Genomic DNA, 20,963 nt, shown 5'->3' on the forward strand with positions numbered 1-20,963 from the left:
AGGGGGGATATGATCATTCTGTATAAATATATAAATGGTCCATATAGAGAACTCTCCTCCTAATTATTCACTTTGAGATCATTACATAAAACAAGAGGGCACTCTTTGCATCTGGAGGAAAAGAAGTTTAAGCTGCGGATAAGGAAGGGATTTTTCACTGTAAGGTCTGTAAAAATGTGGAATCGGCTCCCTCAGGAAGAAGTTTCAGCAACTACTATAGATTGCTTTAAGAAAAAGCTGGATGTTTTTCTAGAAGCACAGAATATAACTGGGTATTAAGGCTTTAAAGAAAAATAGCAGTGAGCGTTGTCCAGGGAACATCCGATTGCCTCATGGAATCAGGAAGGAATTTTTTTCCCCTGGTAAAGCAAATTGTTCCAGGGTTTTTTTGCCTTCCTCTGGACTAACTGTGTCCATAGGGTTTTATATCTGGGATATGTTTACTTCCTTAGTGGTTGAACTTGATAAACTTATGTCTTTTTTCAACCTGACCTACTATGTAACTATGTAAGGATTGGAGCTGATGATCATCATATTTTAATAAAAAGTAACTTAGCCCCCAAATTTGACAATCTTTACTGAAGTTGCTTAGAGATCATGGACATTCCCCTATCTGCCCAACCCATCTTTATCCAAATATAACCGTAAACTTATTTTGTTTACTTTCTAGCCACCCGACAAATTATAGTGGCAGCATGGAGAAAACCTACTCAAAACCTATGTTTGGCAGCGGTTGTGTCTCAGATATCTGACACTATGGTATTAGAAAGGATGACTGCAATCGTTAATGATAATATCTCTAAATTCTTTAGAATATGGTCCTCTTGGCTAGACCACCATACTACCCCTGACTTGGATCACAGGTTGTTACAGCTGTGAATTCTTCTCTGGCCAACCTATCCAATTCTATATAGGATGTGTAAGTTTATTGTGACGATCAAGGTCACACTTGTTTTTTTATAGTTGTCTTGTCACCGTGAATCTATTTTACATAGCAGTTGTTCACTTTGAGCTTATCATTTTGTACAGTCAACGCTTTTGCCATTTGTATATGACGAATTTATGTCAGGTATCATTGTTTAGCCGGATGGCATGATTCCTTTTTTTTGCAAATTGTTTGTCAAATTGCAAAAGTCTGTTTAGTTTTTTTTTTTGTATAGTTTTCTTTTGTGTGGTATTTTGTCAAACAAATTTTGAAAATCTCAAAAAAAAATTATTGAAAATAATAGTAACTGTGCCCTATTGATTGAGGTATAACTTGTAATGATAAGTCTGGTGTGATCTCTGGGGTTTTCTGTATTATTTTTAGGTTGAAGATTTTTCCCATGAAATAAATGCTGGCCAATAGTGGTCAGTTTTAAATCAAAGTAAACAGGTCCCTGCAAATTAAACACTTCTATTTTCTTTATACCCTTGATATCTTGTTTTAGGCTGTGTAGGAACGTACAATCTTCATTTCCACAAAATGATCTTTCATGATTGTTTTCAGCAACAAAAAAGTGACAGCGCCGCTCTGTTCTATGGAGAAGGGAGAACGAGAACTCACCGTGTGACAAAAGAGACTCTTTCATTATATAACTATAGGTATGTAGGTAGACCTGGGCAGAAAACACATATGGATAATTCGGCCTGCCAGCAACCTTTTGCATTATGAACCCTTTCTTTACCCCGTAATTTAGTAATTTCTTTACAACTGCAGCGACCTTTGTCCAACACATGTAAAAACTTTTTATCAAGTGACAAAGTTTGTTTTAAAAACCTTTTTACAAAAATAAAAGCTAAACCTGTTAATTGTAGCTTCAAAATTTGTTTTGGGGATCAAACAGACCACAAGACCTTTAACTTATTTCCTATTTGTGATGAAAAACAGAAGCTGATAAGAAGGGGTTTATAAATTACTGTTTACACCACCACCCCACCTCTGTACTGTACAACTTTTTTGTTGTTTTTTTTTTTTAACAAGGGCGGGGCAACAGGAGGGACATTAATGTATTAGAAGACACCAGTGGCATTAAAGGCTGAGAATGCAAGACAGAGAAGAATTACATAGGAGTCTGATTATCAAGAAGAGTTAATTCTACAGTTAAAGTGAAAGGTGGTGAAAGCTTTGAGACAACAGCGTGTCTGATACTACTGAAGTCCCCACAATTGAGGAGAAAAACAAGATAATAAAGGGTTAAACCACCAGGGATAAATTAGTCAACTGTTCTACAGATAAAGGTAATTTTTTTTCTTCTTGATATAAAAGAATAGTACGGCATATATTAATATATCATATCTGGACTGGATTTGAGCGTACAATATTAAAGAGCACTGGTAACATCGGTCATGAATAACCTGTTGACTTTGAGCTGTTGATAAATTGGTCAGAAACTAGATTGTGAATGGAATTTACCATTATGGGAGGTTTCTAATTTTTTTTTTTATGTGTTATGCAAACACAGGCCATGAAACTGATGAAGCTGATATATTTTTTTTAACGTTAACTTGGATTTATACTTTCACTTTGCAGACTATCTACAGGATAAATGTCACTAACAGTCATATTGAATATTTCTGTAAAATTACCATCTGGTGAGCAAACCTCATAAGTAGAAAAATGCACCAATGAGCAGCCTTTTGTGTTCACAAATTTTTATGCATATGCTTTATTGATTTTACTCTTGATTTAGTTTTACATCTCAACCTCCCCTACATTTTTTCGTGCACTACACCACTAAATTTAGGATTACACAGTACAATACATAAAATAAAAATAACAATTTGTTTTTGTTGTAGTATTTTTGATATGCTGTGTCAAGACTCAGTAAAATAAATGTTACCAATAGTAAAAATATATATATATATATATTAGTTCTAATTACAGTTATATATATAATTTTTTAAATTAATATATTTTTTTGCTACACATTTTTTTCTAACGTGAAATACTTTTATTATTTTTTTTATTGTTATCTAAATAATATTTTCTAAGAATTTTTTTTTTTTACAAATCATATGATCAACATAATACCTGTCAGGAAAAAATGAAGGTTTAAAAGTATACATTACACTTAATAAATATTGTCAAATGTTGTATCTGTATTACAAAAAGGGTTTTTAATTCCGTTGTAGTTACCTATTGGTAGATTCTTTCAACTTGTTTGCTTGAAAGAAAAATTGTACTTAATAATCTTGGATTTTCCCTGGCTGATAAACTATTGTTATTTAGAGACAACATGAATACCTGTAGTTAGGTAGTTGGGCATGCAAGCCTGTGGGACAGCATTAAAGGTAATGCAAAATAATCTAATGTGCTGCTTATATGGTAATTTTTCTAAATTAACATAAATTGGAAATCCCTGTACAAAAGAGGGCTTCCAAATGTCAGAACTTGGTACTTCTCTATAGGTTGATGTATGTGACCTAATTCTTGCTTATCTGCTGCAAACTATGGTAGGGTCCAAACTATTATATCTATTTGTAGGTTTGGGTATGGCCACCCCTATGTCTACACCCCGCATTACAAACCATTTTCAAAAACTGTATATGGTGTAAAATCCAGGTGTGTAGGTGGCAGCAATAGTGTGTTGAACTGTGTTGAAGTAGCAGAAAAAGTAAAGTATGCAACTTTTTTAATCTACTTAATATTATGTATTAATAACATTTATTAATTGTTATTTTTTTACAACTGTGTTGCTAACACAAACTGCTCCAGTTTGGCTATTTCTCTATTTATATCTATTCTCCTGAAAGCCTGAAAGTATGTTTGGTCTCCCTCAAAAAATAATACTTCGTCATTGAGGGATGATTTATTAAGAAACAAAATATTATTTTTTTAGCCTCTGGAATTTGCTGAAGATAAGCTAAAATCCCAATAATTTGCAATGGAAAAACATTCGATACTTCAAGATTTTACCTTATTTGCTAAGCTGAATCTTTATATTAAAAAATAAAATAAATGTTCTCTCTAAGCTTTATACAGCCTAATATTGTCTAGGGCATGCTGGGCTTTGTGCTTCACAAGAGAAAAACTGTTTACAAACTAGAGCAGAACTTCACACAGAACTTAACAACTAATAAAAAGCAGTGGATTTAGTTTGAAGTGTATAACAAAAAAACAAAACAAAAAAGTAATAAATTGCAGTGGTTGCATTTATTTTTTTTTCCAGATAAGTAGATTTTCTGCAAATACAGAAAATATCTGTTGATTGATGTAGAAATGCAGTGTCATTCTCACTTCATATGTGAGCTGAACTGGCAGCAAAGACAGTCTTATCTTTCTTGCGTAAACTAATAATCCCATGGGGATGAAAAAAGGCAAAAACACCTTGTCCAAGCCTGTGTGACAACAATGTCTGCAAAGGGGTAAAAATGTAGTCTCTCTAGGACAGCATATGTGTTATTCACAGGATCTCCAAATTAAAACGAGAAATAAAGAAAATAGGACCAAATGCAGCCACCTTATCTAAGGATGGATAATTTTCATTGTACAATGTCTTTGTTTTTGGATTTAGATACACTTCTTTAGATTTGGATACAGCCTCTTAATAGGAAAAACTAGCTAGATTTTTATATGCACTTTATTTATTATGTTTGGAACAAAAAAAAAATGTTTTAATATTTTTTATTTCATTGACATGAAATTATATATATAAGTACTTAATATGTAGAATTTCAGGGTAGCAGGAGGAGATCTGAGTCGCATTTCATTAAAAGGTGGTCTGACCTTACCACTACCAGCAATGTACCCCCATCCTTCTCTAACTATCTACTGGAATTCATTACAAAAACCCTAAAACCTCCATTTACTGATCTTCATCTGCAGTCTCGTGATGTTCAAGGATTGTAGAGTGGTTTTTATTTGGGTGCTTACATTCTTCCACAAGACTGTATTAGTGTAATACCACTATAAAAAGGGGCAGCAACAAGAATAGTATGCAGCGGGTTTGGACTGCAGAGCTGTACTGACATTTAAAAAAGCGGATTCTCAGTCCAAGCAAAATCTTCCGGATATACGCAAATATAATCTAGCGTGTTTACTACTATGTGAAGGATTAGCGGCATAACACTTCTTCCTATGAAGTGGTTAAGTGAAAATCGCTTTTAGTGCGGCCCTGGGCGTTGCTTAGGCTGCCTAATACACCATATGCCAGTATACCACGTACCGTACGTACCACAGGGTATACAGCATAAGGTAAATACATTTTGGGAGAGGCGAGGTATTGTGAATTTGTGCGATTTATTAGACGACACCAATCATCTGATCTCTTTTGATATTCTCCGTGTCAAGTTTGCCCTGCCTTCTCATAATTTTTTGTTTTTTTTTGCAGGTGAAATATGCTTTTTTAAAAATATTTTTATTAAGGTTTAACAGTGATACACAGTAATAAACACGGAATCAAATACAAGATATTACAAAAGAGTTTCAAGGCATAAACAACAGTGCAAGTACCAACACAGAAATAGGCAATAAAATCTCAATAGTCATCAACATATACAGATCATAGTTCAATTACAGAATATATATTAAAACATGCAACCCAAACCATAATATCAGTAAACATAAGTGCTTACACCTGCAGTGATTCAACCTCCATAGGAGTATCATGTTCTAGCTCTCTTTCTAGGTACCATGTGGTGTATCGAAAACAATAGTACAATTTTTTTTTTGTGGGAGTATTAAGTGTAGCAGTAAAACTCTCACATGTTTCAAAGAAAGATTGCGTTTTGGATTCTTTATGTATGGCAGTTCCCGCCCTTTCCAATCTAACTAATTCTTGTAATTCTTGACCATAAAAGACTTCCAAAGGTTCCAACCAGCATTGCAATATAGTTTTCCTGGCTACCGCTGAAAGTAGCAATGCCAAGCGTTTCACTCTTCTAGAGAACCGAAAAGTAGAACTCTCCACCATTCCAAAAACAGCCAATTCAGGGGTAAATGGTACAAAAGTTAATAGTTTAGTACAGATATAGTTCACCACATAACTCCAGAATCGTTTAATATATGGGCATTCCCAGAAATTATGAAAGAGGGCTCGAGTTATAAAATAGGCTTAATTAGGGGAAATGTAATTCTCTTGAAAGAGACGAAAAAACTTCTCACGATACTGGGTTGCAGGTAATGCTTTCCAGGATATTCTTCAGTATAAAATTTAGAAATAGTTTTGGAGGATGTGGGAGGAGAGAGTAGCATTTTATCTAGGGGATTGCAGCAGTCATGTGGATATAAAGTCTTGGCCACTTTTGCAGCATAAACCCAGACTTGTAAAAACAGAAAAATATAAGAGAATCTCTTCTTCAATTCTGGGAAAGAATAGGCCTTATTGGTAGTAGGATTGATCAGCATTCACACAAAGTCAGACCCCTCTCAGCCCAGTCATCAAGTACAGGGGAAGATAACCCAGGAGCAAACTCCACAATACTCCTTAGCAGGAGAAATAGGGAAAAGTGTGCATTGAGGGATTCGGACTTAGGTAAACAGTGCCATAATTGCCATTGCGTAAACAGTAAGGGATTATTTAGGACCTCAACTGGAAGTAGTTCCCTGTGGGTGTGGAGAATGGCCAGAGGATTCCAAGGAGATTGTAATAAAAGGTCTACCTGCAAATTTGTAAAGAAACAAAAGTGCTTGATTATATAGGGCCACATCTGCTAAATCGTTTTTCGTTGTTTGTTGCAAGATCCTACCACTAGCAACAGCATGCTTACCACCCCAAATAAAGGTCCTAAACAAATAGTTTATGTGGCGTATATCATGTTCAGGTAAAAATATTGTAAGAGCTTGCAATAGGAACAGAAGTCATTGGAATGTGACCCTTTTAATCAAGAAATCTGAAAGAAAAGAATTTTTTTTTTACACAGATGGGCACTGCACCTTTACTGTCCCTACCTCCCTTTTTAGTACAAATTTTGGGCACGCCTGAGTCTAAGCACTTAATTTTATTCATTTATCCAATATTATTAGACAACTCTTCAGGCAACAGAGTTTTAATAAAGTTTGTTACAAAATTTGCTGATTACTTACATTGTTCTTACTCCAATACACTGGAGTTGCTAGAAACTAGTTGGTCTCCTGTCAGGAAATATATTGTTAGCGAGATATGGCATGAAATGCAATTTAGGATTATCCATAGAGCCTATTATGCGTTAAATTTAAAGGTCAGTACACGTTCAGTTGCCCAAAGGCTAGACATTTGTCCTAAATGTGCGTTTCCATTAGCGCCCCTAGAACACTTGCTATGGGACTGTCCGTTAATAGGAATTTTCCAGAAATTGGTTTTCCCATTTATTGAATGGATCACTGGAAATACTTACCAATTACTGCCCCATTTGGCACTCTTTCATGGAGTGTCCTCTCAAGTTACCATTCCCTGTTTATTTAAATTTGAACATCTCTGCTAGCGGCCAAATCTTTATTGAAACACTGGCTGGAACATCGTCCTCCCACTGTGACGCAATTTATCAATTATTTACAAACTTTAATGCTGATTAATAAAACTGAAGCCACCAAACACTTGAACACACACCCACAAATTTTTTTTGCTACATGGATGCCCTATCTGCAATATACACTATCCCCGTCCCAGTTGTAGGATGTTATAGAAACCTTTTGCCATACAATTTGGTATGATCAAAGGGCTCTAGGAGCATTGAGCTAATTCAATTTCAATTTTCTGCATTTTACTACGATAGTTTTCCACATCCTTGATAAGTGTATTATTTAAAGAGGTAAGAGAGGTATTACGTGAAGTGTGTAGGTATACCTTGGTTCTGAGACTTGGTTTTGTCCCATTGATATTCCATTTTTGTTTTGTACAGTTTAATAAAATGTGTATTTGGTCATATAAAAAAAAATTTAAAATGTACGGGCAAGGATGATGTTTATTTGTAACCGTACACAAATCTCTCACTTGTGTTTATTTTGAGTACTTTTGTTATATTTGTATCTTTTCTTGTTTACAGTTGGGTGTATGTTATATATGTATGTTATCTTTTCCTTTTCCATTGTGTATGACTAAATGTTCTGTTCTATTTTTACGATTGTATTTTGTTATCTTGCCTTCAATAAAATTATATAAAAAAAAAATTGCAGATTCAAGAGAATAGAGAGTGAACTCTTGAGGATTAGAGGGCATTGCAGTTACAACTAATTGCAAATTTGTTGTTAAGGGGTGTGGGAAAAGCATGTGCTAGGGCAGCAAACCCTAATCGGTTTTAGGTGTATCCTGGTTATCAAGCTAACTTTAAAAGTCTGTTTTCAGGGCTCAGTAACTTGTGCTCAGATAATACTGTGTTTCCCCAAAAATAAGACAGGCTCTTATGTTTATTTTACCTCTGGAAATCACATTAGGGCCTATTTGCAGGGGATGTCCTATTTTTCTCATGTACAAAAAATCTATATTTATTCATGTACAAAAATCTGTTTTTATTCATGTACAGAAAACACAGCTTCATAAGCATAAGTGCAACATAACAAGACATTGAGCTGACAATTAACATATGACTCATAGAGTAACATGCAGACACCGAAACAAAACTTCCAAAGCTTTGTTGATCACAAACAGTAACCAATATAAATCTAAAAAAAAAGCAAAAATAAATTAAATCAATCAATAAATATGCATTGCCGCTAATGAATGAAATACTAGCAATGGCTCTTTGAAAAAAAGAATCCACCAACCTCTCATTAGTTGTAGTGTCACACCAGAGTACCATAGGTTAATAAACCCTGCGATTTCTTCACCCCTTGCTTTGAAAATCTCCTGCTCTCTCTCTTCTTCCTCTTGGTATCTCTCTGTGTACCACGTGATTGCACCCTCCGAAGAAGCCAATAGGGCTTACTTTCAGGGGAGGGCTTATATTTCCCCCTTGCGTGATTAGCAAGCTAGGGCTTACTTTCGGGGTAGGTCTTATTTTCGGGGAAACACGGTCCAGGGCTAAATTGGTCAGGAGGTATGGCAATAATCACAGAAAGTATGGAAGAAATAGCTACCTATGTTCTCTCTTTTTAGAACAACCTGTAATCTCTGTATATTGTTAATGTGTTAAATGTACATGTTAAAAAAATATTTTCTGAATCACCATTTCTTTTATAAAGAGAGGGATTCATAGTTCTTATATTCCATTTTGGCTGTATGCTGCCTCTAAGTGTTTACATGTGGCTAGATTCTCCTAAAATGTATTTGCTTTTCATTTCCAAAATAAAATCAAGCTTTCCTTGAGAAAGTGATGTGACTTTCATGTGCAAATTGGTTTGACCCACTGCAATTAATTAGATTTTCTTTTTAATGAAGTTAGGGCAAACAGTTCTTTTCCATTTCACTGCAGTAACTTACTGACACTGCATATGCATTGCTCTTTGCCTTAATAAATTAAACCTTAAATATGTAAAAAAAAAAAAGTGCTGAACCACTGCTGGCAGCATATGGAGGTACCTATAGATTATTGCACACCTGAATGCCAAATATTACAGTTCTATTTCTTTTTTCCGAGGAATGATGCAAAGTATACCACTGCACAAGAGCCCTGAATCATCCCTAGCTAACAGGGGCCCTCGCGGGGGCCCCAAGTCAGTTCTGAACAGGGACCCACTATTGGAAATGTTTGCCACTAATCTCTGATGTATAAATATTAAAGCTGGCCCCCGTAAGCAGAAGGCAGGGCCAACTCCTGTCCAGTAAGCAGCCAACACTAATAGGCAAGTAAGGGTTGTTGTCAGAGCCTATACCTTAAAAGTACAGTTATCATTTAGGAGGAATGCAAAAAAAGTTGATCTTTGAATCTTTGTTGCATTTGTAAGCATTAAAGTTGCAAAGAATAGGGAGACAGGAGAACTTTGGTCAATAGGAGGGAATGATATAGTATAGTGCCTGCCACTGCCATTTTGTGAACCCCCACCACTTCCCACACCCCAAAATCCAGCAATAGATAAAACCCTACCACAATACACCCAAAACAGGTAAATAGGTCTATGCAATAACATCACAAGGGAAAAAGAATGTAGCAACCCATCAAATGGTTTCTGTGGGTTTCAGTTCAGTACAAGTTAGATTTCATTTTATACATAAACTCCCAAAGTTATGGGTGGCACCACAAAAAACTGAAATCAGATATCTGAAACTGGTGGGTTGATCACTCATGTATGTATTTGTATCTGGCAAGGTCCTAAAAAAATAAATACAATATGAATATCAAACTTACATACATTGTATATTGGGGCAATGTATAATGTACAGTGCCCAACAATAAATGTTGTTCATTTTTTCTTTATTGATTTTGGGCAGGACTAAAATCTGCAATTTCACTTTTCTTTTACAGGTAACTATACATGACATAGTTTGTATTTTTATTTAGTTATCAAAAGTTTTAGGGTCCTTTCACACAATTTCCAATTACTCCAAAACATCAAACCTAGAAAAAAATATAGAACTGACCCAGAACCAACTGCTGTTTTAATAAAAATGCATCTCTGAGTGCATACCACACCACCTATTTTTTTAAAGGGCTTATTAATCTCTTTTATATTGACCAAAGCCAAACATTCATGACTTTCCGCTGGTAAGCCAAGAGGATGTGTCCATGTCACTGATGAAGTAACTGGACTCCCAGAATCATCCAGTGTTAAAAAGAGTAGAAATAATATATGTGACCTAATGTGTCACAACCACAGATTTAGGTATTTACTTCTGTAGAGAGAGAGCAAGTAATTGTTGCATTTTAATATTTCCATTTGTATGTGTTTGTTTATTTTTTTTCACTGTTTTTCATATTTTATGTAAGTATTTACTCCAAGCAATTCCAGTATGAACTGAGCATTATCTATTATATTTCAAAATATGTTGCAATGAAAGCCATTGCTGTCTGTGGTTCTGCTGAAATTTGTATCTAGGCGAGGTATACCAGTTCACTAAAATGTTCCTGAAAAGGATGTTACCAACTTTGTAAAGCAGTAGAAAATCTAATGTCTCCATTGCCATTATCTCTTCGTTATCTGTCACTATAAAATACTGAGTCAGGCAAATCATGACCTGATGTAATTTTTTTTGGTGGTTTGACATGACACTTGACAGTGTTTACAAATCCTTATCTTCTGAAAACAGAGATAATTTGTTGTAGTGTTTTCACCTAGCCGTTTTACATTGCATCAGCTTGCTTCTATCAATGAAACATTGATTATTAAAAAGAAACTGTCATTGGCATTTTTTTCATTTTCTTTAACAACCATACGATATTCTATGCCTGATTCCTTTGAATTTTGAGGTTAACACTAATCCATTGCTACTTCCCTTTTTAGTTGACATTGTATGCACTTTGTATCTAGCTGCTGTTTACAGCACTGCCTTTGTAAAAGAAAAACTTTTTACTCTCTACACCAGCCTTTCTTAATCTTTTTAACACAGGGAAACACTTGAAAAACCTTTCAGGTCTTCGGGGAACCCCTGCTTTCATTACTATATTCACAGCTTACTGTTTATTAATGCGGTGATCAATGGGAAAAATGGCTCCTTTACAGATAGCCAAAAGATCACTGGTGTCACTTAAACTGACCTAAGGGGCACCGATTGCTCTTTGCTCAAGGAACCCTTGGAAGAACCCCAGTTGATAAACACTGGAATACACTGATAACTATTTAAACCTAAACCTATATAATAATATGTATATACATTTTGCATATGTAGGTATATATATATATATATATATATTATATATATATATATATATATAAATGTATATACAGAGAGAGAGAGAGAGAGATATCTAATATTAGAGAACAAAAATCGAGAAACATCAGATTTGGGAGACATGGTATTATACAATACAAAAAAAAAACCATAAATAAATATTGGTAAATTGTGTTATTGGTTTGGCTTGCCGGTACTAGTTATGTACACGAACCCCATACTAAACAGAAAACTATCACCTGTTAAGGTTGCGGTGTGATGTAATATGTACTTTTCCTTGCTGGCCAGCCAAGCAATTACCAGGTAAAATTGTAAAGAAGATTGGATTACTGCAAAGAAACTAATCTCTGCGCACATCTTGTCTTGGGTGGAACTGATGTGTGACGTAAATGCTGACCAGTATTGTGACATTTTTTTCTAGAGATCTGGGGCTGATAAGTTCATTAAGGAAATAAAATCTTACTTCCTGTAATGGAACAATGTTTGTTGGTAGTGGTTACTGGTCGAATCAAACAAAGGATATTGCTGTTTTTCTTTTATAAAGATGTCATGGACAGTCAGACCCATCTTTGACTGTTACTGAGAACAAAATTGTTTAGGCATTAAAAAGGATAGAAACCGCATGACTCCTAATAAAAGAAAATTGAAAATCTCTAAAACAAAAAACATCTTTTAACCCATAGAATTGAAGTTGATCAAGAAAATCCACTGTTACTCCAAATGCATTTTGAAAATATTAAAGCAGCCTTTCTCACGTTTTTAACATGGGGGACCCTTAAAATAAATTTCAGGTCTTGGGTAACCTCTGACAATTACAACAATATCCACAGCTCACAGAACACTAATTTGGTGGTCAGTGTGAATGAGAGCCCAAAATTACTCATTGTTCAAGAAACCCCTACCAACCTTTGGAGGTATCCTGAATGAGAAAGTCTGTGATTGAGCATTATAGGAAAGCATGTAGACATAGTGATTACAATAGTTTATTGGATTTATCTCCATGTGAAGTACCTATCTTACAAAAATTCCTGAATTATTATAGTGGGAAATTATGTTCTGTTTAAGCAGATCTAAAGTAGGCCTTATATCCGTTTACATTCCTTTCCTTTTTTACAAAAAAGAATATATATATATTGGCTGGAAAATGCCCCCTGGCAGATAACTGTATCATAAAAACCTACGTAGATCTGAAGCCGATTGTTAATAATAGCTGATCAAAGAGTTAGAGGTCACTAGAAGTCTGACAATTGCTATTAACTGCCCAAATCCACACGCTGTCCTCTATAAGTATGCCACATGTCCGGTCAACTAGTTCACAGGAAAGCAAATATCCGACTTCAAGCCTTACAAGTTTGAATAATTCTACATTAAAAAGCAATACAATTCAGGTCAATGTGTGACAATTCATGCTTTGTGATGTACAAATCTATGGTGTGAATGGGCCCTGATGACACATACACTCTTGTATGTGCTTTATATGATGATTTATTTGATGGCCACGTTGCTATTAAACTTTATGTAACTAAAATTTTAGTTAAAATTATAATGCATTTTTGTATGTAAGTGTAAAACAAAAAGGTTAATCGTGGACATGTCAGTAGTTTTAGACTCAAAAAATGTAAAAGTTCCATCTAGGAGCAGACTTGTTAAAGATGCCTGCATTTTTTATTACCTACAGTACCAGAACATGCAGTACTTTGCGCCCCTCTAGACCTGGTTCCATGTTGATACTAGGGGTTTAGATCTCAGGGCTAAATGCTAACAAAGGGGACATTTTCCCTAGAAAGAGAAATGACTGTTGACAGCAATAAATAATTGGCAAGTTTTCTTGAAATGTACCTGCCTTGACTAGAAATCCTAGAAAGCTGTCACTTGTATTTGACAGAAGGCAGTTGCAATTGTTTAGTTTTTATCCTGAAAGCTCTGAAAATATTGTGTAAATATTGACTAGTTTAGCACTAATCCTCCTCTGCCTACCATGTCTTGCTCTTGATCATGTGTGCTTCTCATAACAATCATCTGGTAATAGCAAGATTCTGGGTAATAGGTTAATACAGAGATCCAGATTTTGGGCTTTCAGGAGCTATACAATATGCTGTATTATATTGTATATAATATTCCAACAGAATGCGTTGGAAATTGAAAAGAAAAACCCAATTCATTACACTGAAAATTGCCAGATGGCATAACCTCAGTGAAACTTCAAGCAACCTGTGTGAAAAAAATAGGATTTCTATGATTCTAACAGTCAAAGATATGTGGAGAAAATTAATGAGAAATAGGAACTTTGTCCGGCCATTTCTATTTCTCAACTTGTTACAGCTAGGGAAGGCTGAACTGTGGACAAACTCAATACCAAGGATTTTGTTTCCTTTTATTTTTTTCAATGCAAGCTGTCCTTTTAATTGGTGTGATACAGTGGTGGCTGCAATGTGCACATCATGTAAGGTGTCAGACTCAGATATACATACCAGTTGCTCTAATATTGTAAAGAAAGGTCGTAAAAGAGTACAGTGGTTTGCATTTAAGGAATTATGCATATTCTAATTTTGAGATTTTACAGTTTTACACATTTCTATTATACCAAAATTCATCTTTACTTATACTGAAGTTTAAAAAACACCTAAAACTAATACTTATTATGTTTTTTTCCCTAAAAACTATGTTTAGTGGGCCCTTTTTTCCAATATACTGTATATTCATATTTTAAGGACTGTTCAGCACCATGGACAGCAGTCATACAGGCTAATTTTGGAATTGGACTGAAAGGTAAGCATGTTCCACAGAAGAGCAACCCCACACCAAAAAGGTTTCTGATTTCAGCAACTTTTTTAAAGCTAAAATCTTGGCACAGGTCACCCTGATTTTTAAAGACAAAAGAGAAGTGCTGGATGGATCGGTTTAAGTGAATAGGTTTGTAGCCCTAGGATTGACCTAGACATTGCAGTTCCCTTTTAGAAGGGATTGACCTAGTACAATGCAATGCAAGCAATGGAGACCTTATGCTGAGTGCTAGTGTATTACAAACAAAATTTAAAATCTGTCATGTTTAATTCTTGAAAATTGCATGAGGGACTGTGGTGCCATATACAGTAAGGTAATTTCCACACAAACAGACTTTTATGGACTTTTAAGGCACCTATAATCAATTTACTTTCATGATACAATTGTCATAGAAACATATTTTTTTAATTATTACAAAATGGTGATGTCACAATAAATGTTTGACATACATTGCATAGAATTTAGTCTCATAAATTTTTTTCATGCGTATCACAAAATATGTTTAATTCGAACAATGAGACAATGAATTAGGACATTCCAGTTCTATTGTTCCTGATGAAGTATATCTGTCATGGTGCCACAAGGCAAGAAGGTAGACCCTCCGTGTCACCAGCCCAGTAGGCAGAGACGTTTGTGGAGTGCTTACGCTGTGGGCAGATGCCAGGTTGTGGTTCCCTGTCAAATAGGAGATGCCGGAACGTGAGACAGAAGCATGGTCAAACAAGCCAGAGGTCAGGGCAGGCAGCAAACAGGGATAGTTAAGGGTCAGAACCAGAGTCGGTACACACGTGAATTAGTAACTGGAGACGCAGACAGGAACAGCTGGAAACTTGTTCAGGCAACCGGTTGCCAGTCAGTGCCTTTTGTAAGGGAAGGTCAGATGATGGATGGAGCCATGTGACCTGCAGGCATCCTACATTACCACCAGAGGAACAGTCTTGTAAAAAATCAATCACTGACATTTGAAATACATTCACCTAGGAGATTCTCCACCTAAGAATGTTGCTAATTACCAGTGTCACTATTTTATATTTGTCCCCATTCCTTCAATGGTCCCTCATGGCTTGCCCATTAACAATAAAACATTTTTTTTACATTTCTAGGTGCTTTGAAATTGAAATTTTTGTCAAAGACAAATCAATGGATTTTACACCCCTGTCAAGCCAGGAGCCACTACCTCAATTCTCGGACTCCACGATGAACCACAGCAATGAGGAAACCGACTACTTCTACAGCCTTGGTGGCAGTGAGGGTAGTCCATCCCATTATGGAGGTGTAGTGACCTCTAGAGCAGGAGCAGTATTCCGCCATTCACCAGGTAGGGATTTGGGGCAAGCTGTTGTTGCATCTGCAGGGTCTCAAATTCTGAAGCAGTGCTTTGCAAACGTGCCAAATAGGTATAAAGGTATGAACAACATGTATAGAACACTAACTGCCTTTAACTGAAGTGGTTGGCAAGCGTTAGAACCTGTGAATGTTTGCCAAACATTGCAAAATCACTGTGAAGCAAAGTGATACAAACATGCTGTGAATATTTAATGTCTACTTGAACATTCTCCATCAATGTAAAGAACAGGCATTAGATTTGCCAAACTTTCAAAAGCTGTTTCAAAAGCTTTATTAACACAAAGCCATTGTTTGACATCTGCATGGACGAAACCTGAATGTGCTGCTAAATCCTCTGTTTTAGCATTATTAGATATTTTGCCATTTGTAGCCAAAAGTTTTTTTCAGATGAATGAAATAGGAAAGTTAATTTAAGTTACGAGTTTAAACCCCTGTCAGCTTATTTTTTGCTGTTTGCGTCCATCTAAGAACAGTTTCTTTTTCTTTCTCTCCTAAAGACACAACAGAATATTAGATGCAGAGAGTATCCAGTAGTGGTATGCAGAGTCTGGCAGACAGAGGTGCTGCAGTGTTAAAAGTTCATCTTCCAGATGATCTTGTCAGACTCTGCATACCACTGCTGGATACTCTCTGCAACACTTTGTACCAGACAACTCTGTGAATATACTAATCATCCCTACTTCAGAGGTATCCCTCATAGTGTACTTTTTTATCATGGATACCGTATGATGTTTTCCACAAGTCCCCTGAGGAAGCTATTTGGTGAAACGCGTCTGGTTAAGAGACGTTTCACTAATATACTTATATGCAACTCCTAAGAATAGGGAGCCTCTGCATAGATAGTAAGTCACGTTTCCCATATAATTGTGAATAGAAACGACCTTACTCACCCCTATTTACCCTATTTATTTATGTTACAAATATATATGTCTTATATACTTGACTTCAATATAATTTTTATGCTCCAAAAATCCCCCTGCTTTTTCTGTCTTATTTTCTCACTATTTGATGTCTTGGGGTTGTTACCAACATTAAGAACCCGGAGGTTAGGTAGGGTACATTCCCACTTTTTCAATATATTAATTTTCCCAGTGGGACACAGACTTGACGGGGAGCCCCTAAAATTAGAAAAAATACGTTTTGCCTTCACATAATTAATGAAAAGTATTGATTTTGCTGTAAGTAAACTATGGCTTTCAGTTAACATCTGTTTGCATTTCAGTTCTCCAGACATATTCCTCCCCTTGGCCAGAAAGCACCTCAGGAATTGCACACAACTTGGCTGCATATGGAAGAAGCCCGGGTACTTTCCCACTTTATACATCAGTGGCTTCCCATTTAGCTCCTCTTCCCTCTTCAGCATTATACTCTTCGGCGCCCTTCCTGCTGAGCCCTGTTCCTCCAGCTGAACGTGATGGGAGCCCCAAATTTCTTGAGACCCTTAAGACAGAGAGGATGAGCCCCTTGAGCAATGACCTTCTGACCTTGGAGCCAAGAAGTCCTGGAAGTCAGGCTGTACCTCCAATGGGATATATAGGAACAATGCAGAATTACAGCAATAACATGTTTCAAGCATCAGGTAACCAAACCATCCTCAAATACATCTGCACCAAGAACCAAAGTGTTACATACAATTTGGGGTTGGAGATGGAATACAAAGGTAGGGTAGGCAATGACAGTGTTGTATTAAGGTCAATAAAGGTCACAAAAGAAAAGGTATAAGCTCATAAATGATGATGTCATATAAAAGCTTTTTCAGGCCGCAGTTTTAATAGTAAAGATAATATATACTTTCACTATGAAAAACTAAAGATCAATTTCTTTGGTGTGTGTTGTCAGTGAAAGAAAGCCCTAACCTGTCACAAAAGTACCGTACTTTTCTTTGCAACTGGCAACAATGTTAAGTTCTTCTCTTCCTTCAACCCTTATACTAAACTGGTGTATAAATTATAAGTTTACCCTGTGTGTAAAACAAAATGTGTGACACTGTTACAAATAGAATAAAAGTTTTAGATTTTGATTTCACCAAGACAGCAGTGAAATATATGTGCTTAATATGCCATTCAAAGACAGTCTAATATTTTATTTCCAGAGCCCTCTTTCTTTCAATTACTTACCTTTTTTGAACAAGATAGGTCCAACAGTCATACAACAACTATACACTTTAGGGGGGGTTATTAGATAATTTTTTTTTCAAATGACTAAAATAAATAATTAGGCCTGAATTAATGAAATAATGTCGTTTGTCTTCAGAGGATCGTGAGTGTGTGAATTGTGGAGCTACAGTGACCCCACTATGGAGACGGGATGTTAGCGGCCATTATCTGTGCAATGCCTGTGGGTTGTATCATAAGATGAATGGACAAAATCGGCCACTGATTCGACCCAAGAAGCGCCTGGTATGTATCATTGAGCAGTAGATACTGGCACATTAAATGTACTAATCATTGGCTTGCATTATTACTATGTAATGGGATGTTACCTTAGTGTGAGTAAATTTCAAAACTTACTGCTGTCAGGGACCCTGACAGGGGATCCCCTTCCATCCACCAATGTTCCAGAGCCTTTTGCAACCTAAATTCTCACTGGCTTAGTTGCCTTTTAAAAAGCCACTACATGGTGCTTAATACGGACACACTGCAGCATATACACTGCAGTGGGATGTATATGTGGATCATGTCATAATCATATCTCCATTTTTATGTAAAACCCCAGCTTAGACCGTTTATGGCAAGCCACTGTATTGCTCACCGTAGTGGCAGCCTCAGAGATATGGTAGGGACGGGACCAAGCTCAGCTTGCCCAAACTGAAAAAAGACTGAACATTCAGTTAAGACAGTTACTTCAAATATTTATTAAGACTTATTTGTCTTGCAGATTGTCAGCAAAAGAGCTGGAACCCAGTGCAGCAACTGTCATACAAGTACCACCACGCTGTGGAGACGGAATGCCAACGGTGACCCAGTGTGCAATGCCTGTGGGCTGTATTTCAAGCTGCACAATGTAAGAATCTAACACTGATAAACATAGAAAAACACTGTTTACTTTCTAAAAAAATGATAATAAAAGATATAATAAAAAAACATCTAGCCTCAGGCAACACTATTTTGTGGCACAAATGCAGCCATGAAAAAATGTAAATCAATGCAGTGGTACCAACAAATATTAATAAATGGTAAGACTACTGGTGTACTGTCAACAGGGCCATGAGCAACTTAGGCTCACTGATGTGTGGGGGGTAGGCAGAAGGCTAGCCTATCTGGCCTGATCCAACAGAAGTGCTACTGCCACATAAATTTCTGAAGAACATAATGTTGGTCTTGGGAGAAAGGTGTCACAAGACACAATGCATTGTAGGTGTGCTTCTTTTTAGGCTGCATAACTACAGATTGTCAAGAGTGCCAATGACCCCTGTTCACTGCTAAAAGCACTTAATTTGTATGTGAGCATCAGAACTGGACTATAAAGCAGTAGAAAAAACCTGGCAAGCTTAGTCTGATAAATTATATTTTCGTTCAAAAAATGTAGATGACTGGCTTTCTTTATCTGGGTGGAAAAAAAATGGCAGCAAGATGCATTAGGAAAGCAAGCCAGGGTAAGCAGTGTAATTTAAAGAATCTGTTACTAATGTGTTGGTGCCAAATACCACTGGACGACTTCAGAGGTCTTGTACACTCCATAACTTGAAGAGTCAGAGCTCTTTTGGCTGCACAAGGGGAAGCTACATAATATGGTGGTTTTAGGCAGGTGGTTTTATTGTCTTAGCTGATCAATGTATGTGATTAGCCACTGATCACTACATGCACTAGAAACTACATACACTATGAACCTGATTTATTTAAGCTCTCCAATCCTGGAGAAGATAGACTAACATGGGGAAACCTGGGTGATCCAGCAAACCTGGAATGAATTTGGATTGAAAATATTTGCCAAAAAGAAATTCATGCCAAAGAAACCAATTCTAGGTTTGTTGGATCACCCAGATTGCCCATGATAGTTTATCTTCTTGAGCCTTGGAGAACTTTAATAAATCAGGCCTTGTGACTAAAGGGTAAAAGGGACAGTGCTAAAACCCCAGTGGTGAGGTCTAATATATATATTTTTTTAAAAAACTGCCAAAAAAAGCGTTTTGATGTTGCTTAAAGACTCAACTAAGTGACATCTTGTTGCAGGTGAATCGCCCCTTGGCTATGAAAAAGGATGGAATCCAGACCAGAAACCGCAAAGTGGGCAGCAAGTCCAAGAAAAAGAAGCAGCCGGCACAAGATGGTCTTTTTGAGAATCATAAAATGACCCCAGAAGAGCCACCTATGTTCCCATTTTCACCTATCCTGGTACCTGGCCAGATACCACCTTTAGGACACCTGATGCCTGGTACCTCTCCGCATCACCTTATTACTCCCCCTAGAATCCCTCATTCACCCCCTCCAATTACCTACAGGCCACACCTGCTTTCTGGTGTAACATCAGCTCTGAGCTAAAATGAGTAACACAGACTGGAATTTCCCTCTCCAAAACCCTCCCTTGGCTATAGGTCAGACAGGGTAGCATCAAAGGTATGGGTTGCTTTGATACAGTAGACATATTCAGAACCATTTTTTTGCCCCTGCTAATTCTACTCTTCTTCAACTTACCAAGCCAAACTGGTGTCACTAGGAGGCTTTAAGCGCTGTTACAGAAATCTGTGGTGAGAGTAACTCTTTTCCACGTAAATATTTACCAAGAACTAAAAACCAGATATCTGGAGATATCTAGGCAGCTTTGCCCTTGTTTTTTTAAGTTTGTTTGCAGGACATAAAGAGGACATAAATAAATACGTTTGCTTTCTTATGTGTATATTTTTTGAGAAATATTTTATAAAAAGTTCCTTGTGTCAATATGTGTGTGATGGTTTTCTGAAAGCAAAAATGTGGGGAAAAATAAGTAAAAAGAAAAAGTGCAAAATTGGTGCAAGAGTGCAATTTGCATACTGTAGATCAGATTTTAGCAGAAAACATTATAGCTGTTGTAATGATGTTAAGGTATTAAAGAAAAGAGAGTAGGTTTTGGGACTTTTAAGGCCAAATTAGGCACAAATGACATATAGATTAAAATGCTTTATTTCAATATCAAACATATAACAACCATATTTCAGCTTAAAAACATATGATAAAAATCTCCTGTGCAAGA

The 20,963-nt window shown here is 36.3% G+C and overlaps 1 protein-coding gene across 1 annotated transcript; it reads left to right on the forward strand.

The window, feature by feature from the left end:
* Positions 1–725: 725 nt before the first annotated feature.
* Positions 726–20,671, forward strand: GATA1 (GATA binding protein 1). Its single transcript, XM_072430317.1, has 8 exons — positions 726–919; positions 1,431–1,584; positions 1,964–2,220; positions 15,551–15,765; positions 17,017–17,373; positions 18,048–18,193; positions 18,672–18,797; positions 19,967–20,671. The coding sequence occupies exons 4-8, from the start codon at positions 15,588–15,590 to the stop codon at positions 20,273–20,275; spliced, it is 1,116 nt and encodes a 371-aa protein (XP_072286418.1). The 5' UTR covers positions 726–919; positions 1,431–1,584; positions 1,964–2,220; positions 15,551–15,587; the 3' UTR covers positions 20,276–20,671.
* Positions 20,672–20,963: the final 292 nt, after the last annotated feature.

Source organism: Pyxicephalus adspersus, chromosome Z, assembly GCF_032062135.1.
Source record: "Pyxicephalus adspersus chromosome Z, UCB_Pads_2.0, whole genome shotgun sequence".
NCBI classification, from domain to species: Eukaryota; Metazoa; Chordata; class Amphibia; order Anura; family Pyxicephalidae; genus Pyxicephalus; species Pyxicephalus adspersus.